This window comes from Ambystoma mexicanum, chromosome 2q (assembly GCF_040938575.1).
Source record: "Ambystoma mexicanum isolate Mex_15411 chromosome 2q, UKY_AmexF1_1, whole genome shotgun sequence".
Taxonomy (NCBI): domain Eukaryota; kingdom Metazoa; phylum Chordata; class Amphibia; order Caudata; family Ambystomatidae; genus Ambystoma; species Ambystoma mexicanum.
Window position 1 is genome coordinate 1,170,366,331 of NC_090924.1, and position 25,410 is coordinate 1,170,391,740.

General features: G+C 45.1%; 1 protein-coding gene across 1 annotated transcript in view; it reads left to right on the forward strand.

Moving 5' to 3' along the window:
- Positions 1-25,410, forward strand: part of LOC138570024 (serum paraoxonase/arylesterase 2-like) — a 771,286-nt gene that overhangs the window by 639,069 nt on the left and 106,807 nt on the right. Inside the window, exon 8 of the mRNA XM_069648557.1 lies at positions 23,233-23,361. Coding sequence (XP_069504658.1) covers positions 23,233-23,361 — 129 coding nt within the window. The remainder of the gene's footprint in view (positions 1-23,232; positions 23,362-25,410) is intronic.

Genomic DNA, 25,410 nt, shown 5'->3' on the forward strand with positions numbered 1-25,410 from the left:
TTGGGGCCTTGTTTATCAGTTGTCTGGGACTGGGTTTCACCCCAAAGAACCATTTGGGAACAGCCCAGGAAACTCTCTTTCTTAGTCCATCTGTGTAGGCTCAGAGGCAAGCCCTGCCAGGACAATGGAGAGCTCACACAATAATGGTAATTACCAGAGACTGTTTGGTACAGGGAATACATGAGAGCGATGGAGATAGAGTAACCAGGTGAGGCGTACCAGTACACAAAATGGTCCTATCATCTTAAAATGTCCTGGGCTCTCATGATTCCTTTGCCCTCTCCCCACTGCCTGCAGACAAAGCATTATGGTTCTGCCATTACCAGACAAAAGACTTGGAACACATGAGCCATCATTGGTCCCCTTACAGAAGACGAGAACAGGGCCAATCTACTCTGGCAGATTGCATATTTAAGGAGACGAGACCGCCCCTCTGTTGATTTATCTTTGGACTACAAAAGAAGAAGGATTTCTCCTGGAACGTTATTGGGGTACAGGCTGCCCGTAAAGCCTCTTCCAAAGAGGTGAAGAGGTGAAGATAAAGAGTTCCAAGAAAGGAGAAAGCCCTTACCCTCAACCATCACAGAGGAACATGTAGGGTGATCTGCTGTCTGGACAAGGCATGCTGCAAGCTGAACAACAAACCCACAAGGGTGGGAACCTCATCAAACACTGGCACATTGAGGTGGGACAATATAGTAGAAGAAAGATGGTGCCAGGAAAGCAAGAGAAACAGGTGAGAGAGAGACAGAGGATTGTAAATATTAAATCATTATTTTTATTTCATTCTGATTTAAGTATGAAAAATATATATAGAAATAGCTGAACATTTTTAATTAAATCCATAAAAAGCATCCTAACATCATGCATTCATACATTCATTCATACAAATTTAAATCCTAAAACAATTCATGATTTTAAGATCTTGCACAAATTCCAATTAATTTCTACTGAATTTCTAACAGTTCTTCACTCCAACAAAGTATCGACTATCGGTGTCCAAGATCTTAAAATCATGAATTGTTTTAGGATTTAAATTTGTATGAATTGATTTAATTAAAAATGTTCAGCTATGTCTATATATATCATTTATACTTAAATCAGAATGAAATAAAAATAATGATTTAATATTTACAATCCTCTGTCTCGCTCTCACCTGTTACTCTTGCTTTCCTGGCACCATCTTTGTTCTACTATGCTGCAAGCTGAAACCACTGGTACCCAGGAGTCTGCTCACTGGATGTGACAACTTTCTTGGTTTGGAAGTGAAGGACAATGATCTGGCTTGCCCCTGGACACCCTGCACAGGGTTTCTTCTTAGAAACCTGAAATCAACTATCAGCTCTGGGCACTGTTTGCCTGCTTCGATCCACTTTTTAGGTGGCTTGACCTTGTTAAGAAATTTTTGGAGGTGCTGAAAAAAAAACCAAAGCTGCCTTTGACACTCCCAAATTCAATTCCACTCAATACCGAATTGACCCATTGGAAGCCGTCATCTCACCCGTCTTGACCCGCTAACTCGACCTAGTACCAGCTATTGGCTCACTCATCATTAACACTGACTTACTCCTCTGTAAGTAATCGCCTCGACCTGCCTCAATGCCAACTCAATCAGATGGTCTCAACTGTCTAAACCCATATAACCCTATTGGGGATTTTTCATATTTACAGCGAGCGGTAATCATGTTTGCATTAAGGCCAAAAATATTATTTTGGCCTTGAAGTAGAGGATTCACTTCCAACATCATGCTGATTGTAAATCCTCCACTTGAAGACCAAACCTATAATTTGGTGGTGCAGTAAAAATGGAGCGAATTCCGTTGCTGCAAAAATGTTGCAGTATTGGAATTGCTGTCACTTTTTTACAGCACCACCAAACTTGTAATGAGTGTGGCATAGTTCTTTTTGTGTGGTATAGTTCCCAAGTGAAAAAGACCTTGGTTCGTCTTAGAACTTATATATGGGTACGTGTGATAATTTATTGTACCCTGTGCATCCAAATCTGATAGACGTAGGCAGAATTACACATAAAGGAATACGCACGGCCCTCGAAGTGGGAAATCCACACTGCACTGAACTATGTACTAGGGATTAGAGGAGGCAGTGGTCATACATAGGACCGGAGAAGCCTATTAACTTTGTAACCGTCTCCTCACATGTAGCACCACAACACAAGGAAAATTGCGGATAGTTCTAAGGGCTCATTTTTTATTTCATATAATTTCTTCAACAACCACTAACAATCTTGAGGATCCCCATGTTTAGAGTGCCAAAAACACAACCAATAATCATTCACGTTAGAACAGCTGTAACATGTTATATGTATCTTACAGAATGTACAGAAACTCTTGTTTGTTTGTTTGTTTATTATTAATAGTGCACGCCACACCCTGAGGTATCTGGGCGCATTACAAGGATATGTATTTTCATAGTTACACATAGAGAGTATACAATAGGCAATACAGGAAGAAATATAGTCATTTACAAAAGGAGGCATTAATATAGTAATTTAAAAGAAAAGAAATAATTTAATTTACACTAAGGTTATGTACAATAAGGCGGGACTGTGTCAATCAGTGTGCAAGGTAATTACAGTCAGAAAATAGGTGGGGGGAAGAAGCTATACAGGGTCAGTTTAAGTCGGAAGGTGGGACTAATGGGGAGCATCATTGGTGATAATCCAGTTCTTCATGTCTTTCCTAAATTTATCGAAGGATTGGTCGGATCTCAGTTTCGTGGGCAGTGAGTTCCAGAGTGGAGCGGCCAAAACTGGGAAGCTACTGCCGCCTGCTTTTTTGAGTTTGTATCTAGGTACATGTAGACACCCTGTGTTGGACGATCTGGTTAACTGGACACCGTTGGTTTTGGGGAATGTATCCATAAAATCCTGGGGGGGGCTGAATTATTGAGGCATTTATGAGTTAGGGATGCTGTTTTGAGTTTAATTCTTTCCTCAATAGAGAGCCATTTGTTGTCCCGTCTAATTGAGGAGATGTGTGGTCTGCAAGGAATACTCAGAACTGTTCTGAGTGCATTGTTCTGCAGGATCGAGTCGAGTCGAGTTAGGAACCTAGTGTTTTTACTTCGTTTGCAACCTTAATATTGTTTCCATCGATATTAAAAGATCTGTATTGATCGTCCAGTTTGGCAGAATTGATAGGGGTGGCTAGGAGGAGCATCTCAGTTTTCTCATCATTCAGGCATAGACCATGGCCCTCATTACGACCCTTGCGGAAATCGGAAAACGATGGCGGAAATGCAATACCGCCATCGAATAGCGCTCGGTGCGACTATGACCCGTCACCGCAAAGTACGAAGCCATTAGCGACACCGTAGTGAACGCCAACGCTAACTGCACCAAACACGCGCGCGCGCGCCATGCGAAACCGCAAACACCACCATGGCGCAACGGTACGCCAATTCCGACCCTAGCGGACATGTACCTAACGCCATCAGGCATGGCGTAATGTACCATTCCGCCATGGTGAGAAGTACGGCATCGCGAATCAACCGTAAACGGCCCCACTGAGTGCCTGTACACCGCTCCCTGCCCACAAAGTACAACTCCCCGTAGGTGCAATGAAGTCACAATGCAACCATTGAAATGTACAAGTCACCCATGCATGGCAACGAACAAAAGAAACACAAGAGGGGCCAATGGGAGCTGCAGGGCACACATGGCACGAATACAGAAGCCATCCCAATGGACATGACCACAGTCCCCCACCAAGAAACGCACGCAAACACAGGCACCTGTGACCAGCAATATTCCGAGAATCACATCATTCCACCAGTCCACCTGGCTGACCGGCATCTGTTACACAAAACCCAATCCCCCGCCCCTGAGCATGACAACATTCAAACTGTCATATTGGCAGCCCCCATCCCTGACCTCACGGGCTTAGTAGGCAAACGCGCCCAGTACAGTACCACGCAACTAAACACGGAAGCTGGAACCCAATGCAGATCTCCTCACAATACATCGCCCCCCAAATAGGCATATGCCACATCACTTGCAAAGAAAAACGCTACACGGGCCAAATCAGAATAGAAATTTAATGCACATCAAAGTCACCAAGCCCATACAGCCATCAGGCCATGAACTCCTAAACACTAATCACCATTGTGGGCTGCATCCGCAAGAAATGACCAGCCACTACTTGTGTGTCGCCCTGTTCCCTCATGGTACACAGAGCCACATTCACGTACGAAAAGGCAACATGGAAGCGCACAGAACCGCAGGGCCGTCCCAATGGGGAGGCACTAGTCCAGCTGAAAGGCCGAAATGTTGCTCCGAGCCACCAGTACTGCGTAAGGGCATGTGGGCCATTGGCGATCGTCCCATAAGATCGTAATGCTGCTCCACTGATTAACACGAAGCAGCAGGTGTCGGGAGTAAAACCCATCTGCAGGAGTGGCATACAGATGGCAGTGGCAAAAGGGGAGGAGATACCTGTCAACCAAAAGAAAAGAAAAAGAACAGAATGGCCATCAGAACTACATTCCAACAACTCACTTCAATAATCACACGAAATCCACAGCCATATGCATGCTAGCCCACTCCAAAGGATCATCACCACCCCAAAACCACTTGCGACTCCTAACCATCTATATCGAGGTGCAAACACCATCACAAACGAGTGTACCTGTGCATGCGTCTGTCAAAACAGAATCCATCAGATGGGAATGTTAACGTGCATGGACACAAGTGTCTGAGGGCGCGTCGAGACAGGGAGGGCTCAACAAGGCCAGATAGACGATGGTCCCACCATGGCAGCCCTGCATCACATAGCGTAGGGGAGGCGGATAGATCCCAAGAAGCCCTGTACATGGCAAACTCTGTATCAAATCACCTGCCCATGCATCCATTCATCATTCCCTCATCCCGGAATCAAAACGCCTGAATAATTACTCACATAACATTAGAATCATCCATTGAGTCTGTGCCTTATGCAGCCTGCAAAATCCACAGTGCCCCAGCCCGTAATTCCAGTGTTGTGAAGTAACATGTATTTGGGAACGGCCGGCCTCATCGCCCACGTAGCAATTGCGCATCCCAAACTATTCATATCAATCATTGCTTCCTCGCCATGGGCCCTGTCTCAAGGACATTGAACAATAGAACGTTATATTTGCAGTCAGACCTGTGGGCATCTCCTCGCCGCTAGCTGGAAACCGAAAGCGCCGCCCTTCGAATTCCACATTTGCAACATCACGCCGAAAAGGCATCTGTGGCCGTTTGAAATCACTAATTATTCCATCGAGTGCGGCTGTGTGTGAAAATGGCAACTGCCTTCACCCACAAATGGGACGCCCCGCCCGTCGTTGCAACTCGGTACAGTGATGCATGAGGGCCCACCGTTACTCGAGTACTACGTTCCACTGACCCTTCACAAGTCTGTTTGCGACTGCACAGATAGTATGTGCAACAATGGGACCACAGCAGAATGAACATGTCAACCAATGTTACACGGCCATCGGGTACAAATACATGATTGCAATAGCAAGATGCCATTCCCCGATTTGCAGCGTTGTGCGCGGGACGTGCTCGGCCAAAGGGGAGAGCAGTTTGCACAGGTGGAATTAATCACCACAGGTGGAGGCCATACAGCCTGAAACCACATAAATTGCACAGCCAGTCTCCTCCCACAACCACACCGAAATGCTACCGGCAGGACTCGCGATGTTGGCCCTGGGGGACCTGATAGCACTGCAACTACTCCAACTCCAAGAAGAAGACGAACACCAACTGCAACCGGCCGCACGAAGGAGACGCAGGAGGAGGAGGAGGCCAAGGCAGGGCCAGCAAGGGCCGCCAGCACAGCCACTACCACCACGCAGGCAGCCCGCAATCCCACGCCTCCGAGCACATCCGTTCAACCTCACTGATGAGCAGATACACACCCTCTACCGTCTGGACCGGGACACCATAGCCGCCATTGTGGACATGACACAGGCTGACCTTGTCAGCATGATAGATAGCCCAACCGCCATCCCACCCCTACTGAAGGTGGTGTCTGTACTCCACTTCCTGGCCACAGGCACCTACCAGCACACAGTCGGACAGTTGCATGGCATTTCTCAGCCACTGTTCTCACGGACACTATTGCAAGTGCTCGATGCCCTCCTGCAGCACGCAGACGACTACATCTCTCTACCACGCTCGGAGCAGGAAATTACCAACACAAAAGTGGGATTCCATGCACTTGCCGGCATACCGGGTTGCATTGGTGCCATCGACTGCACCCATGTGGAATTGGTCGTCCCACATGCCATGGAGGCCCAGTACCGCAACCGAAAACAATTTCATTCCCTGAATGTACAAATGGTGTGTGACTCCAACAGGATCATTACACATTGTTGTGCCCGATTCCCTGGATCAACCCATGATTCTATGGTCTTGAGGAACTCTACAATCCCACGCTACATGGAGCGACACGCAGGGAACAGATCCTGGCTACTCGGTGAGTCTCATTACATGCATGATTATGTGGGGTATGTGATTTGGCAATGACCTGGCAGGAAGGGGGGGGGGTGTGCTTACGTAGCAATGGCATTCCACATCATACGTTTCTCGTCCACATACAGGTGATGCTGGATATCCACTGAAGAGATGGCTCCTCACACCAGTCCGGAACCCACGGGACCAGCATGAGGAGGACTACAACCATGCCCACTCACGTACCCGTGTAGTCATTGGACAGGCATTCGGCCTACTGAAGACTCGTTTCCGCTGCCTCAGCAGGTCTGGCGGGGCACTCCTGTACCGCCATGAGAAGGTTGCAAAGATGGTCATGGCATGTGTCATGCTCCACAACATGTGCGTACGTAGAAATGTGCCCATGCCCCCTGACGCAGAACTGCAAGCACCTGATGATGGTCATGATGAGGGTGGGGATGTGGCAGCACCTCATGGAGTCTGCGAGGCACCGGAGGCCCGTGACATTCGTCAGCATCTCATTGATGTATGCTTCTAGCACTCACGCCTGGTGGCTGATACATGGACACGGGACTCGTGGCACTGCGTGTGTCTGGGACATGCACAATATGGACTGTACGCCTATGATGGCCTAGTACACAAAGATCAATGTCCACACATCTCATTGGTTGATCGTGCACTTTTTATGGCATATGTGATGTCATGTTGAACACCCTATCGACCCGCCACCCAAGTGAGCCCAACACACCCCCTCCACCCTCCTACCTCCCCCCCGAACACCAGTGTCCAAAGATGCTCATTGTCAGTGGGCTGTCGCTATTGCAAGCCCCCTCTGCGGGTATCAGGGGCACCCCTGCCTGTGGAGCGCAGGTTCCTTCCAGATCTACGTTGGGGGCTGCCCTGGACGGAACTTGCAACGGATGATGTGTCTGCCTGCTCACGTCCATGCATGTCCCTAAGGGTTTGCGAGAGCTCAGTGAGCACACGGCGCACTGCGGCAAGTTCGGCACATACGTCTTTGGACGTCGCATGCAGTTCCCCCCTCAGGCTCTCGGTGCTTCTCTCCATTTGGACTCTCAGGCTCTCGGTGCTACTCTCCATTTGTGCCCTTAGCGTCTCTGTACCTCTCTCCATTTCTGCCCTAAGTGTCTCAGTTGATGTTTCTATGTCTGCCTTAGTGCCCCCACATTCATCGGCATGGTCCTTGAGGAGTGTGGCCATTTGCTGCTGTTGCACGATTAACTGGTCGAGGGACTGTTGCCTCTTCTGGGCCATGGCCATTTGCGGGGGTGTCACAGAGGGGCTGTTGTCCTCATGTTGCCTTGCCACAGGGCTTGTGGGGGATGGCTAGTCGTCGTCTTGTGGGTGCCCCTGCGTGGTATCCTCATGTTGTATGGGATGGGACAGACAGGGGGATTGGGACAGGTCATGGATGGATCTGACTTCGGCATCCCCGTTTTCTGTGTCCGAGCATGCTGCCATCAATGGGGTGTCACCTATGGTGCTGCTGCCACCAGAGGCAGTGCCTTCTGTGGCATCCATTGGGGGGACCTGTGGTGGTGGTGTTGTGGGCATGCTGGCTGCTGGGGTGCCTGTTGATGTTCCCTCCTCTGTGCTGCCACCTGATTTGTGCTGCTGCCGTGTCTTGATGCGTGCAGCTGAGGTGGAGGGTCTCTGGCAGTTGGTCTTGGCCCTCTTTGCAGGTGTGCTGGTAGGGGTGTCCTGTAGCTCGTCGTTTGGATCGGACCCTGTGGTGGAGTAAAGGAGGGCGAGGGTTATTGATGGGTCTGTGGGAATTGGAATGGCATTGTATCACATGCATTGGGGTGGTACCTGAGGGTGATTTGGGTCGGGTCCTTGGAGGTGCTTTGATTTGTGTGTGGAGTGAGGGTGCAGTTGTTTGGCAGCCTGCAGTTTGGGTGTGCCTGCTGCACGTGTAGTGCGTGTATTAGGGGTTTTTAATTATTTATTTATTTATTGTGGGTTTTAACGTGCGCTATCAGGCCGATGTGTGTGGACATTCTCCTGGACATGTTTTTCTGTTGCACTATGTGGACGCATGGTACTTCACATGGATGGACTGTGTGGATTTGGCATTGTTTTATCTGGCCCACCTACCTGAATCTTCGGATGTCTGCACTCCTTTCTCCATCCCTCCGACTCCCTCTATGCTCTCCATTCTGATGGTGGACGCACAGATTTCTTCCCAGGGGGTCAACTTGATGGGTGATTCAGGACCTCCCCCGGTGGCTGTGGCAATGTTGCGGTTGGCAGAGAGTATGCTGCGGACGCGTATCCGCAGGTCGTCCCATCGCTTGCGGCATTGCTGTGGGGTGCGGGGTGCGGTCCCCACCGCACTTACCCGCTGTGCCACCAGAGCCCATATGGTCTTCTTGTTTGCAAGTGCCGTTCTGGTCATTTGCGTGGAGAAGACGACGGCAGCATTCTCCTGGAGGGTCTCTGTTAGCACGGTGAGTTCCTCACGGGAGAAGTGGACCTGCCGCTTGCGGTCGCACGCTTTCTTCGCAACTTTTCCCATTTGTCTTGGTTTCGCTAGGGTGGGTGACGGGTTGGGGTGTGTTTCAGGGTAGTGATTTTAGTGGTTGTGTGGTTTTAGTGGTTTTATAGGTGTACGCCGGGATGTTTCCCGTTCCGGGCCCATGTTTTTACTTCCGTTTCCGTATATTTCCGGTCACCGTACTTTCCGGTAGGCGCACACTGCGGTGACCGCTAAGAGGGGTGGCGGTATTGCACCTAGGGCGCCGTACGGCGGCGGTGTGGGCCGTTTTGGGGTCATTTCCGCCATCGCGGACTTTGCACTTCCGCCGTGGCGTGGTGCTCGTGCCCGATGGGTCGGAATGGGCCGCACTTTGCTCCTTCGTGCAATGGCGGAAACGCTATTTACGCTGTGGCGCTCCGGTCAGTCACTTTCCGCCAGGGTCGTAATGAGGGCTCATGTGTGGCCATTCATGCCTGAATGATAAGATGCATTCTGTTTACAATGGCCAGGTCTTTATCATAGTCACCTGTCAGAGGTATGAGGATCTGGGTGTCATCTGCATCATTTGTGTAGGTGACACGCAGATGGTCCAAATCATCAAACAGTGGTTTGGTAAAAGCATTGTACATGTCCAATTGTACAATGCACTGTACAATGTCTTGCGACTTTTGTGCATTGGTTGTGTGCTGTATGATTGTCATTGTATCCGTATTGTACTCCTAAAATGGATCCTCTCTTTCCATAACATCTTTTACACTGTGGCACAATTAAACTGCACCAATGCTTTACCAAAGAGTTCAGATGATTTTCTTGTATATTATAAATGTTTTGAAAATGCTTCTCCTCTCAGAACAAGATCTAGATACTTTTTTCTGCTTAAGAGATTTGTCTCTTTGCTGTATATTATGGAGTTTGCCTTAGCCCCACTTGGCTAATCGGTATTTTGTTTTTCCAACTTTTGTATTATAAGGGTTATACTCTTGATCTCATTCCTGAGATTAACCTTTTTGCACAGTGTCAGGTTTGGTCCTTGTAAGGAGGGGGCCATGGGTTTGGGGCCGTTGTGGATGTCCTTTTGTGTCCCTATTATGATTTTGTAACTATAACTCCTTACAGGCTACCCCATTAAAGTTTCTTTATCAAAGGTCTGTGAAAATCAGTTACATGTACGTCAGAGCATGTAAAAACTGAGGGAAAGTGTGGGTGAAGCCATTACTGCCACTTTACCGCACCACCGTACTACAACTTTGGCAGTAAGGAGGAAGATTTAAGGGTATATCTTTGTCTTTAGTGCCAAGAAAGGGCAGATTTTCTGGGCAATACTTCCGCCAGCAAAATCTTCATGGAGTCACATGGATTCCAGAGATGGGGAATTACTACCACTTGTAATCCTGTGGTAACTCCACAGGTCGAGTGGCAGTAATGGTAATCAAGTTAGGTGTAATTTGAAAGATTTGCAGTCAAAATACCACCAAGGTCGTAATGAGGTCCTTTGTGTCTCTTTTGGGTCACAGTAGGTATTACACAGTTCTCTCTTCCCTCTCTTAAGTCCCTTTCTTCAGGACAAACCACAATAAAATATTAGTAGAACCCTAGATCCGACAGGACTATAGTCATTGGCTAACTAGCCAGAGCTACTATGTTACATATGAGTAAATAAATAGGAATGTTTTCGTTCGTCAGTAAAAGCATATTTTCTTGTAGTGTAGGAAATTGTCTTTGTACTTGTTCAGTGAATGGAGAAGCATACACATATGAATGAATGACATAAATGAATTACACAGTAAGGGTTAGACAAAAGTAAACCATCAGCCCCCAGGTCTTCAAATCTCTGGAGTGGGAAGGTTGGCCTCGCACGCTATGCAAAGGCATGCATGGTGAAGTTTGTGATGAATCTAGCAATCAGGTTTCTGGCAGTTTGGCTAGTAGAGAGGAAGATAGAGAATGAGTTTTGCTTTAAGTTACTTTAACTTAATTGAGGGAGAGTTAGAATTGGAATTAGGTTGTTCGTGTTTTCAAAACACAGACACACACTCCTGTAACTAAAGAGGATATTACAGTCTATGGGTGTAAATGAGTATGCAAAACACATATCATCTTGTTGTGACTAGAGAGGAGAGCATAGTGGCCTATTTGCTTGACATACATGTATGTGACATTTTGTCTATTACTAGGGAGGAGAAAATCTCACAGTTGCATCAGATGGCATTCAGTGGCTGAGACTGACTGAGTGATCAAATCATTCCAATTTGTGATTAGGGAGGACAGAGTCCTTTGAGTTATATTAAGGCAGTAGAGGGGAGAGGTCAAGTTAGAATAGGTTGTTTATTTTATAATGCACACACTTCACACATACACAAAAACAACATAGTTAGTCGGGAGAAGAGTGTGTAACACGCTCCATCATTTGTGACTAGTGAGGAGAGAATCCCAATGACCCTCATGCATGACAAGCACACATGTGACGTTTGTTATGTGTGTGGATAAAGGGATGAAAAAATCTCAGAGTAAGTTGGAGCCAGGAGATTGCATTCAGTGGCTCTGAGTGTGCACCCCATATGTTGTGACTAGGGAGTAGACAATCCCAGTAACTTCCTTGCATGTTACACATGCTCTTCACATGCGGTTCACATTTTTGTGAGACAACAAAGGGGAGCGGACGCGCTGGGAACACTTCTGTTCCAAGCGCGTCCGCTCCCGATGGGCACCACGGACAGGGAAAACGGACTCTGTTTTCCCTTTCCCGGCAGCCATTTTCTTGGTCGTTTCTTTTTTTTTTTTACATCCCGTAACGTGTTTCGGGACAGAAAAAAATGCTTTTAGTGCCCAGGTCACGCAGATATTGCGGGCAGAGGTACTAATAGCTATATGACCCTCGCGGTGGGGGCATTACCGACTCAGGTAATGCCCCGGGGCCTTTGTTAATGCCCTCGCTTTGCTCAGGTCTATAACTATGGGCCCTGGGGCATTACCTGAGTCAGCAATGCCCCCACTGCTTGGGTCATATTGCTTTATTAGCGGCCAGGCTTCCTAAAAAGATATTCAAAAAGGATAGTGGAAATCTGCTCATAAGAGGCTGGAGCATAACCACAAGACCAACATTTATCATTACTATCCATCTTAGATTTAGCAAGTTTAACAGGAGTAATGAACGCTCTGTGAATAAAGAAGAATAAATGTTGTGTGATGTTAGCTGACACTGAAATATTTTTAATTTTAAAAAAGAGAAGAGACCATGTACGGCCTTCAAAAGTGCAACCAAAATAATGTTCCCATCTGAGACGCACGGGACAAACCACAGAGGTAGAGGCAAGATTATCATAAAATTGAGAAGCTCTGATATCAGAGATCATGGTAAACTGCAACAGTCTAAAGGCGTCCGGTGAGAGAATATCATTTGAAAAAGAGATGGAGTGCAGCGAGGCAGGAATTGACTAGATTGTTATAATAATTAAGGTCTGCATTGGGAATGGAGAATTGGTGTTTTAATTGTTGTAAAGAGAGAATAGAAGGGCTATGAACAATTTGTTGAATAAATCTAATGCCTTTTTCAACCAGGATCTCCAATTCAGGGCTCTATTATTAATCACAATATCCTTATTATGCCATAGCAAAGGGGAGCGACACTTTTTAGGAGTTTTAGTATGAGGAAAGAGAAAAATGTGTAGGGCAGAAATGGAGGCTTTAATGGGATCAGAGAGAGCCATTGAGGAGTGATTAAATATGTCGATGAGATCAGTAATTTCAAATGGATGAATCATATGTTTCTCTGAAGTACACAATATGGGAACATCAGATGTTTTTGCGCATGCAGACCAGCATCGGGATTGCTTTAGTAGAAAAGCAGAGTGATATCATTTAAAATCATTTTTACCCCACCCATGTCATAAGGCGCTTTCAGTTTGGCAAAAGCGATCTTTTACTTTTCCCAATACCCCAGAGAAAGGTAAGTAAAATAGAGCAGATGGATTTAAAAAAGGAATAAGGTAGAGGGACAGAAAGGAGCTGCAAATGAGATAAAACAATAGGGTAGAGCATCATTTTGATTCTATGAAGCCGCCCCCACCAGGAGAGATAAAGGGGGGCCCATCTAGACGTAAGGTCCTTGAGTTTATCTAGTAAAATCTGAATATTGAATTTTACAGTATCATGGATCGTTGGAGCAAAACGAATACCTCAATATTTGATAGAGACATTACAACATTTGAAGCCAAAGGGGTCAATATCATGTTTGAGACAATACGCATTTGGAGGCAAGATTTCCGACTTGTCTTTATTAAGTTTATATCCCGATGCTTGGCCAATTTAATATAGAGTATTAAGTAAGTTGGGGAGATGGAGTTTAGGATTCTTAATAAGAATAAGGATGTCGTCGGCATATGCAGCAATTTTAATATGTGATGTACCTCCCTGAGATACCCCAAATATTTTTATTGGATCTAATTAGTTCTGATAGTGGTTCTAGTGAGAGAATATACAGGATTGGGAAGAGAGGACAGCCCTGATGGGTGCCTCTAAGTAGAGGGAAAAAGGCAGAAGATTGACCATTGATACAGATTGAGGATTTTGGGAAAGAGTAAAGAAGTTTAACCAGGGAAATAAACTTATCACCACAACCATGCCATTGTAAGTATTGAAACATGTAGTCCCAATTGGCACGGTCGAAAGCTTTTTCTGCATCCAATGCAATGGCCACATAACCTTGTTTATCATTTTTATCTTTTACTGCTAGATGAATGGCATTCAGCAGAAGCCTTGCATTGGAGGAGATGTTGTCGTCCTTTGACATAGCCAGCTTGGTCTGCTTTGATCAGGGCAGGAAGAGAGGATTCTATTCTGTTTGCTAAAATCTTTGCAAAGATTTTACTCTCAACATTAATGAGGGAGATGGGTCGATAGTTACTAGGAAGTGTAGGGTCCTTATCTGGTTTGGGGAATAGGGCTTCGGAGAATGAACCAGATGAGGATTTTTTCGATATAAAGTAGGAGAATAGAATTTTAAGTTTGGTTATACGGGGCTGAGCTAGACTTTCATAAAATTCAGTGGAGAGGCCATCAGGAACAGGGGCTTTTCCTCTGACCAAACCATTAATGGCTTGGGTAATCTCTCGAAGTGTAATATCATTATCTAAGTGGAAAGATCAGTTTGAGGGTATGAAGATCTGTTACTATTATTGCAAAATGATACAATATTATTATGTGAAAGAGAGTTGTCAGTAGTATACAAATCTTCATAGAACTTCTTAAAACATTTTAGTATCTCATCGAGTTGATAATGTGAGATGCCTGATGTATCTTTAATGTGGGATATATAAAGTTTTTCTTTTTTTGTTTTCAAGTAAGAGGCTAGCGCCTTGCCGGCTTTATTGGATGTCTGGTAGATTTTTGTTTTATACTTGAAGATGGTTCCTGCAGCTAGATCAGTGATCTCATTATTAATTTTGAAGTGTAGGGCCATGACCTGTCGGAGATTTTCTGGGTTAGAATTGTGATCATAATTTTGCTCAGCTAGAGTGAGGTAGGAGTAAAGATCATCCAGATGTTTTTTGTGCAATGCTTTTTTTTCCCCAAGTAGGCCATTATATGCCCTCTTAGTGCAGCCTTAAATGCATCCCAATTGTTCACAACAGAGGTGTCATCGTCTTGGTTGTCAGCATAGAATTGTCGATCAAATGAATGAACGGATTGAAGGAACTGAGGGTTTTGTAGTAAGAAGTTATTACATTTCCAACAAGATGAGGTCTTGTTAACATCAGAGAGACTGAAGGAGGTACATACAGGGGCGTGATCAGAAATGATAATGTTGGAGATCTTAGAGTCAACAATGGAACCTGTGAGGGGTTTAATAGAAAAAATATAGTCTAGGCGTGAGAGTGTGTTGTGAGGGGAAGAGTGAAAAGTATAGTAAAGTTGCGTGGGATGGGAGAACCTCCAAGAATCGATAAGACCAGTTTCAGCTAGACATCCCAAAAAGGATTTATGAGACGTGGTAGATTAAAACACACAGCTGGATTGCCGATCCAGAAACGGGTCAATGGGCCCCATTATGAGTCTGCCGGTAACCTGCCGGTTTTTCCGGCTTGGTTACCACCGGACTCGAATTACCATTCTGCCTCTGTGATTCCCCGAATTACTGGGGCATTACAACCCCGGTGACCCGGGAATTCCAGAGGCGGAATTCGGTAAATCCCCATTCCCATTGAGTCCCGTAGGACTCAATGGGAATGGGGACCATGGAAAGACCGGCACCATCTCGTGATGGTGCCGGTGTTTCCACGTCCGCCTGCAGGCGGGTGGTGTTAAACCTGCCAGGTCAGACCTGGCGGGAATGACACCTCCGCCTGCAGGACTCCGAATCACCCGGTATGGAAATAACAGTAGCGGCCGGTTTACCGCCACCGTTATTTCCATACCGGGTGACTTGTAATGGGGCCCAATGACCTGATTGACATCACCACACAAGATTAAATTAGTGAATCTATTTTTGACTATCATTTGTTTGACAGAGATCCAGAAATTGGGGTCTGGTAGAGGAGGACCATAGATGTTAAGAATGGAAATATGTGTAGATTCATCAAGAGCTTAACCCATGCCCATCTCCCATTGGCGTCAACACCCTGGTCTAGGATTTTGAAAGGTAATTTTTTACTCATTAATATGGCAACTCCATTTTTCTTGGCAACTGCCAGGCTGGAAATGACATCTTTGACCCAAAGGGATTTAAGTTTCAATGCTTCTTTGCTTGATATATTTGTTTCTTGTATACAGGCTACAGATGGATTGAATTTATTAAGGTGAGATAGGACCTTACTTCTTTTGATAGGATTATTGCAGCCTTTAATGTTCCATGTAACACACTTAAAAATCATTAAACAATTATAAAAGCAGAACCTGAGACCATGGTGAGTACCGGGACTCAGTATAGTAGAGATGCAATTATGAACACATATACCCTGAGACAGACACATAAGGAGAACACATTGAGGATCAGGAAAGGGGGAAGAGGGTCTGCTCATAGAATATATATATATATATATATTTATATATATATATATATATATATAAAAACAAAAAATAAGTAAGGGTAGAGAGATCAGACCAGGACACAGGGAAAATGAAGGGAAATAAATACAGCAGGAATAGGTGACACCTGCTGAGTCGTCAAAGGGAATAAGGGAATAAGAATGACCCACACTGGAAGAAGGGCGCTACACTACAACACCGCCCATCCCACCAATTATAATAAAAGGATAAAAATGGCATTAAGTGAGTTACAACAAGCAAGTGAAAAAAATAAAACACTCATGTAATGAAAGAAGTAGCGGCATTAGCAGGAGAGGGTGTCTCCATGCCTTCAGTTATAATGGAGTTTATGAAAGCTCTTAGGTCAGCGGGATCATAGCGGCATGGCTAGTAGCGGCATGGCTACCCCCTTACCGGGTACCGGGTCCGGGTTCCCTGAATGGGGAAGTACCGGGCCATTCCAACCTTGGAGGGCCCGGTATTTCCCCATTCAGGGAACCTGGACCCGGTACATCCCCATTCCCATTAAGCCCCCACAGGGCTCAATGGGAATGGGGAGCATGCTAAGAACGGGCCCATTGTTAGCATGCTGGTCTGCTCGCGGGACCCGCTAAGGCCGCCTGGTAAAACCAGGCGTCCTTAACGGGTCCCGCGAGCAAACCTTGTAATGCGGCGGTAGGGGTTTAACAGGGCTCGCAGCTCTACCGGCCCGTTAACACCTACCGCCAACCTTGTAATAACTCCCAATGTTACTACTCTTTTACAATTTCCAGGCTTCTGATTCGCCTGCATCATGTGCACTGAAAGCATTTCCATACATTTCCTAACTCTATTGGTTTAATCTATCTACGTGGCTAAAAGGTTAACGTATTTGCATTTGAGCTCAACTCCGTTAGCACACTTTCTCATTGGCTGGCTCATTTGTTTAGACATGTATCAGCTAACCATAACATGCAATTGGTTGCTTCACAAGAAGTGTGAGTTGAGTGAATTGTTACGTATCCCAAACACCATCAAAACCAGGCCCCAGATACCTGAATTCAGCTTCAAATCAAGTACGGAAGCAGAAATCTTTAAAATGGTCATTAACCTAAAACCCACAGCAGGTAAGGGAGAGATATGCCCAGCCACCATCCTCAAGGAATCACTCACTCCTTTGGCATCATGGATTACTAGAATGGTCAATCTATTATTTAGTGAGGGTATAGTTCCAGCGTCACTTAAGAAGGTGTGGGTCACCCCCTTACTGAAAAAAAGTTAATTGGATCCCTCCCTAGCAAAGAACTATCGTCCCATAACCAACATGCCTTTTTTGCTTAAAATCCTGGACAAGATGGCCGATATTCAGTTTCAGGATTTTCTTGAAAGAAACAACAGCTTAGGCACACATCAGTCCAGATTTAGAGCAAGGCACAGGACAGAAACGGCACTCTTGTATCTCAAAACAACTCTGACTTGCATAATTGAAAGTGGGAGTCCAGCGTTACTGATGCTGTTGGATCTCTCTGCGTTCTTTCACCTGGTCTATCATTCTATTCTTGTCAATCGGTTGAAGAACAAAGCAGGTTGATCCATCAAGGCGATGGATTGGATCTCTTCCTTTCCCGGCCCTCGACTATCAAGAGTGGCAGTGGACAGTGTCCAATCATCATTAAGAAGAAAGCACACATTTACATCTGCAGCCTGTTTGCTCTTGTAATCCCTTACTTTTACTACACCTTAACACTGGGTTCACCTGTTTTCTGGAAATGCGCAAAATCTATGTAAATGCATCGATGTAGAGACGTGCCAGTGCCCACATATCATGCAAGAAATGGGAGTGGGGGCGGCCAGCGGAGCATTTTATTCTATTCTATTCTATTCTATTCTATTCTATTCTATTCTATTCTATTCTATTCTATTCAACTTTTGTAAAGCACAAGCTCGCCCGCAGGCCTCAGAGTGCATGGGCTAGGAGGATTACAGAGAAGGGAAGCCCACGGAGAAACAGTTGTTCACAAAATTCTTTGCTATGTCCTTGTCGTCTGCATTTTAGCACCAATGGATTCTGGGAGTTGAAGTCCAGTTATAGTGAATGAAACCAAGCACTGTGGCTAATATACTGATATACAATGATTTGTGACATGCACCTATGCACACATTGCGCCACACCAGTGTGAATATGAAAAACAAAGGGTGAGCCCAGAACACGAGGCAAGGGGTGCATTCCTGCTCAAGAAACCCATTTCTTTATGCTGTGGAGGGGCGAAAGAACACAGGCACCTCAACCTCAAGAGGAAGTTGGTCCCGACTTATTACCCTCGCTTAGAATTAGAATGCAGAGTGGTCTGTGGTGGTTCAGAACTTGGTCAGCTGCTGCCTACAACTTCTATCGAGCCATGATGGGCATGGGGCACTGAATTCAGCAGCCCCAAGACTCCTACATATCTAAGAATTTACCCATCCTGACGACATGGATGTATTAATTTGATACTTACCGGCAGGGCAGGCTGCAGCAGAGCTCTGGATCGAGCCACAACTTGAGGAGTATTTCTCCTCAGGACCAGTTGGGACAGGGTAGGTAAGGTGAAAAAACCTCAGTAGGCCTTGAGAATAGCAGCACATTGGGCCTTGTGCAGACTGACTCGTTGCGTGCAGAAGGAAAGAGCCTTGAAGAAGACATGCCACAAGTTAGAATCAACTAAATACCATTGGCTCACAGAAGCTGCTGCATTGCATGGCAACAGACTTTGATTCCTCATTGGTTGATGTGTCGTGTGGGGGTGTGGGCAGAGGCAGAGCCAGGACACCACAAACCACATTAATCACAATAGTTTTTTTCTTGTCAAGCAGTCAACAAAACAAATGTGTGCTGTTCAAGCCTGACACACTGGCGCCACTAGTGATCATGTGGGCGTAATGGTCTGAAGAAAATGTGTAATTGAAATGCTGGTGGGGGAACTGAGAGCACAGAGCAGCAGAATCTGACTTGCTCAATTACGTTGCATTGGTGCTTGAACTTTAAAGTCACCCGCAGTGTGTGCAGCGTGAGCATTCGCCGCGTGCCAGACCGTCTTTGTAGACAGCGGCACGTGTCGTGTCTCACAGTCTCTCAATGTCTCACTGTCACAGACAGCACAAAGCACATCAAAATTGTCGTGCCCAGCCAGCCCAACCAACTTATTAACACTTGGGGGCCCTCTCCAGGATCCCAAGTAGGGGCCCCCCTCCAAGGATCCCCAGGATGTGGGCGCGGGGCACGTGCCCCATTTTCCCTTCCATAAAGATGTCTCTTTCTGAGACATATACAAAGAAAGCGCATGAGATAGAGGGAGGGGTGACATTAGGAGTTAAAGAAATGGGACGTGTCTGCAAATGGCAAGGGTAGAAGTGGAGGGTTGCAATTGGCTTTGCATTGTAATGCCAACTCCCACTTTCCCCGACTAATCAATTGCCCTATGTTACACTACACACACAAACCCTTCACAGAAGGCCACCACATGCCTAGTCCTTAGCACATCAACACTAGCTCAGCCATGACTAAGCTCTCCCTTTCAGCCCTGTTACACTCCCCCACATAAGCGGCTAACCTGACCCAGAACACTGTAGTCTATCAGATCTTGGGCTCTTCCCTAGGGAAAACATTCTTCCAAGTTTCTTCCACCAAATTCATAGAAAGCAGATTGAAACTCAGCAACCGGGTGCTTCCGATCTGCACCCATCAAGACCACAGGTTTTGCATCTGCCGTTCCCACTTTCCCACTAATGAACTCCACCCCCCTTTTTTCTCTTACAAAGCCAGTTACAGAGGGGCCACCAATAGTGACAGTCAGGTGCTATATAGGACGCCTACATTATATTACATCTCTGATGCACACATTGAAATGCCCTTTATAAATTGGGCAAAACCTTTTAGTGAAAGGAATGTGCTTCCTCATCCCATCAGTTGTACCAAAACATTTTTGTGAATGAACTCCATGTTTGCACTATCCTGTCCTTATTATTTCCACTAACATTATATTGTGTGCCTAGTTTCCTCTAATGAGATGTAACTATGGTATATTTTTCCTTTTCTAGTGATTCTCCTGTGTTTCGGAATGCCACTGATTTAATAACCACCTTAATCTAATAAGAAGCAGCTGTTTTAATCTGAATACTTAGTTGTATTTCAAACAAACTGAGAGTTTAGTTTTTGCTTGGAATGTTGGGAAAGTAGTGCTTAACTATCCCCTATCCTGAAGGAATTGGGTTCAATCTCACAATAACCCAGTTCCAAGTGTTCATTAAGGGGTAGAATTCAATTACTTTGTTGACTTAGGCAGACGCCATTCAAAATAATTGTCTTTCCATATTGGGTGCGGAAGGCCTGCAAAGATCACATATTGCAGGAGAAATCCTTATAATGAGGCTACCTAAAATTGTAATTGTAATTATATATCACAAAGCACGTTTACCTTGCACTGTTATCCCCTTGCAGTGAAAACTTTTAAACAGAGTCCTGCTGAAATACCCTTAATTGCTTTTTGGGATTTAATTAATTATTTGGATATTTGTCTAAATCATGTGGGGTCATTGTACTCTCTACTTGTTTGTCTTCTCCAGGTAAACTCTTCCTTTCAGTCTGTCCCGCTGCTACCAGAATGAATCTCAGTTAATCTGGTTCACCCTGGGAAATTGCATCTACATTCAGTTGCATGCCAGTTGGAGTACAAATCAGCTATTCGCCTGTTTTCCCAAAACCCTCACTTAATACTCTATGGGCCTCATTACACGGTAGGCGGTAAGGGTTAACGGTCACCGGTAATGGTACCGGTGACCGTTAACCCTTACCTCCTTACTACGAGGTCCCTTAGCGGGTTGGAGAATTTAACGCCTGCTTTTTGCAGGTGTTAAAAACCAACCCGCTAAGGGACCTTGGTGCTAATTACGGCACCGCAAATTTGCGGTACCGTAATTAGCACCTTCCCCATTCCCATTATTCCCTATGGGGCAAAAATGGGAATGGGGAAGGGCAATGGGGGAAGGGGGAATTACCGCCCCACCAACCTTGGAATAGGGCGGTAATTCCCCTTTCCACCAAGGCGGTGCCGGTATTTTGCCGGCATGGACCAAGGTGCTATTAGCACCTTGGTCCACCGCCTACCATTTAATGAGGCCCTATGTTTGAGTTTAAACACCCATCAATCTCCACCAATGCAGCATTTTGGTTTCGACAGAGCCTGTAACAGGGTCTATTCACATTCATACACCCAGCAAAGCCCTCCTCCCAGCGTCCATTGTCCCATTGAATTCTCTGAGTCATAAAGTGAAGTGCAATCTACAAGCTACCCCTCCCTTCAAAAAATGGAATCAGAATTGGACCTTTTTCTGATAATTATATGTGTGGATATTTGATATTGATGTGAATTATATATTCAGATTTGTAAACATATTCGGAATCCAGAGATATAATTTGTCTTTTTGTCACTGCATCCATGATGGAATGATTTTAGTATACCCTTTGCATATGCATGCGATTCGTTTTGTTCTGCTGAATCTAAATTTGTATTTGAGGTTTGTGTCAAACACATGGTTCAGAAACTACAGCAAAAATGTGTTTCCATGGTCACTTTGAATGTATCTCTTTTCAAACTGACATAGTGTCATTCATTCGATCTGAATTAGATTTGTGCGTGGGCTAAGTCAATACCAATTGCAATGCTTTAAAAGGCCAGGGGTCAATGACCTGTCTTTCATATCTGATTTTAAGAATACACTTATTGACCCACCAGGCACTGAAATTCTTGACTTCAAATCAGTGTAAAAATAGAAGCCCATGGATTTGGCCTGAATGCACAATATAAAGCTCATATATTCATTTAATGTATGTTATTTGGAATCAGGACCTTGTCATATGTACACCCAAATGGGCCTATTGAATCTACTATTTATTAATCAGAGTGAAGGTTAATGAGGTCTGGAAATTGTACAACACCACAGAGCTGACTGCTGCACAAGAAAATGTTTTCCTGGTGTCATTTTTACTTGTAAATGCACTCTTGTAATTTGTATTTCTGTTCATAAATTTACGTGATCACTCGTGTGATTTGTAATAGCTACTGTGTATCATTTCACTACAGAATAACAAAATTCAAGTTGCCAAGTCAGCATTTCCACTTTCACATGACAGCTTAAATACAGGAGCTCCTTTGCATTACAGTTTTCATTTTCATGAAAGCCCTCAATACATGTGGTGAATATTTTGTGTTGTCTGTTTAACACTAACCACTTGATATTTCAGTTCAAAGCAATCTTCTGACCATGCGTTATTTAATAGGGAGCAATATATTCAATCAAATAATACTGAAAGCTCCTACATTAAGTCTGCTTATAGGGGATGTTAATGCTTAATTTTTCCCAGTGCTAATTGAGGATCATGAGCATCTTTATTTCCTCTAAATGAATCCACTCTTTGATAGACATTCTTGCAATCCGATCATGAGCTGCCACATAGAGAAGGTCTTCTTTGACCAGTACCCTATACAACTGCATGGCATTTTGCACTACATTTGATCTACCGCTAGTGGGTGATCCCCGCCTTTTTGTCATGTTGCTGGAGCAATCCTTGATGATCGATTGAATATTACTGCACCTTTGGACAGTGAAGAGTGAATGAGGAATGCTTTCTCACCAGACCATCAGCCAACTATGGCTTATCTCAAGCTGAGAGGGTGTGATCTGGAGCTACTCCTACAGTAATGACTAGGCTGTGAGTTGGCTCATAGCCTAGTTCATACATGCCAACAAGTCCCACTCCATAACCTTACATTCATGGGGCATGCTGGCATGTATGGTAGCAATGGTCAGTGATAGTCTTATCCATGGTAAGGGAATGTGTGCTGTTAAAGATGTGTCCACTGTGGTATCACCATAGCCTGCTGGAATGACAGCCTAATCTGCATTTGTAGCTCTCATGTACAGTCCTTATAAGATATGAAGAGGTGTATCTCTTTTGTCACCCCTTGTCTGCTACACATACATTCATCGATCTTCCCTGTTGTTGCTTGTGTTGTGCGGTGTGGTTGTGGGTGCGTGTGTGTCTATATGTGTGTCCATGTGTGAGTCTACGTGTGTGACTTTGTGTGTGTGCGCATGTGTGCGTGTGTTTGTGTGTGTCTGTGTGTATGTTGCAAACAGCAGAATCAACAGCAAATAATGTATGGGCAGCACTGCAATAATTGTAAAAAATAGTTTCATGCAACAGTCTGTTTGCTTGCTGCTATAAGTGCATTTCATTTTCTTTTTAAATTAGGTTTTGCAGCTTGATACATTGATGGATAATTTATGCGTCGATCACAAAACAGGGGACATTTGGTCAGGATGTCATATCGATGCTTGGAAACTCTTTTATTTTGACCCTGAATATCCACCAGGATCTGAGGTTAGTTGGTAAAGAATGGGAATTTATCTCTGGTTGTTCTATTTTTGTGTTGCCTTTGGTGGGCTCGTTGTGGTGGAGAAAATACTGAGAGTGAATAGTTATTTCCATAGTCTGCACTTTATTTACAGATATTATCGGATCATTGATGACATTGTAAAGCATTGCATCTCACTTTTCATTACACACAAGACCTTGAGGATGAGAAGCAAGGAAAAAGCTAATGGAGCAAGGTTAGAGAAAGGTCCTGGCACTTATGAATGTGTCACGAGTGCACACGTTTCTCTGGTGGTAAAGATCACATGCAGAGGGTGAGCAAATTGTTGATGAGCTTTTAAACCGGGGAGTTAACCTGGAGACCTAACACTTGCAATTTAGGATTGAGAAGGAACTGGTATTTAGTTGTCCTATCAGTGGTAAGACGTTGCCAGCTGGGGAAACAATGACTGAGTGGTGGAGCAGTGAGAATTTAAGAAGTTACAACAAGAATGATGTGCTGGCAGCTGTGTGCTAAGAGCATACGAGTAGAGCCATTCCCAAGGATCAGTTGGAACCATGTAAATGTTCAAGGTGTATGATGAAGTGCTTTCTACATATGGTCTGAGACCATGCCCTCAGGTGTCTTGGCTGGAGCAGAGATTGTACCTGGTGTGATGACTCTGCCTGATTCCTGGCAGGAGAATATTTGCTGTCATGATGTCTGTGGCAGGTGGGTGTCAGCAGACAAAGAGCAACCACAATTATCACTGACATGCCAGAGTTGGGAAAAGGCCTTTGGAGAATCTGTTAGAGCAGTGGGTGATGTGTGGGATTGATGAATGCTTGACATTGAACTGTTCAGTAGTATTAGCAAGGATGAGACCAGAGCCTCGGCTACGGAGGAGAGGATAAGGTTAATGTGGGGAAAAGGGAGGAGCAGTAAGCACCAGAGGGATAAGAATCCCGGAAGCAGAGTGAAGCCACTGGTGAGTCCTGACGCAGGGTCCAAAGATTGGGAGCAGATCAGGAGAAAGGGTGTGAGGTACAGATAGGTAAATCTAGAACCAGGTAATCTGCGGAGACCTTTGAGCAAACCCTGAGCACTAAAAGGAGAACCTGATTACGGTTCGGTGGCACCACTTACCCTGCTCATTGCTATTGTAACCTGTTTGTTATGAAAGCCAAGCCCACTTATGGTCCACTATGTATACCCCGTTCCCCGCTCTGTGCATGGGCACACTCCCTCCTGCCTTCCCAACACATCCCTCCCATCACCCTCCCACCTGCCACTGTCTCCTTTCTTGCATACTCATAATAGGGGCAAGGTCCCCCGACACCCTTACCCACTAGACCCTAATCCACAACCCCTACCCTCTCTATCCAGGGTTGAAGTGTGTTCAGCATGTCCAAAATACTTCTGTCAGCATAAAGCTGTGAAACCCCTGACCCAGCTGTGCTTTTAGAATGAGGAGAATTAACAGGCTGGAAATAGAGTCCACATTTCTGAAATGCAGAGAGCAACACATTACCAAGGCACCTTGGTATGGTTGTCAGAAGTCTTCAAGCATCTTAAGAAAGAGTAATTTGCTATTCACAATGTATGCTGGATATCATAAAAACGCTGCAATTGTATAGTATTTCTGATCCTTTGAGTGCCAACAATGTCAGTACAACACGAAGATGTACACCATTGTGACATCTCGACTCTAAATGTTATGTTAATGAAATTTGTACAGCATACGGTCACCCGGATGTACCTTGGTGCTAGAAAGGGAAGTAGGAAGAGCCATCACTCAGTGCCTTGCCCGATATCAACCATTTAAGTGTGTTTCTCCTTTTGCTTCTTGGGTTACATCTTTACTAAGATGAGGCCAGCCCACGTCAGCGATTTGGTTGATAGTGCTGGAACATCTCGGGGAGTTATCATGCTGAATGGCTACGAGAAGTCTAATGGGTCAGGAAAAAAGTTCCTAAGTAAAATCTTTCAGGCCTTCAGAATCTCTACTCTCTCCAAAGCACTAGTCTTAAACGATTCTGACCATGCCCAATCATATCAACGTACCATTCTCTGTT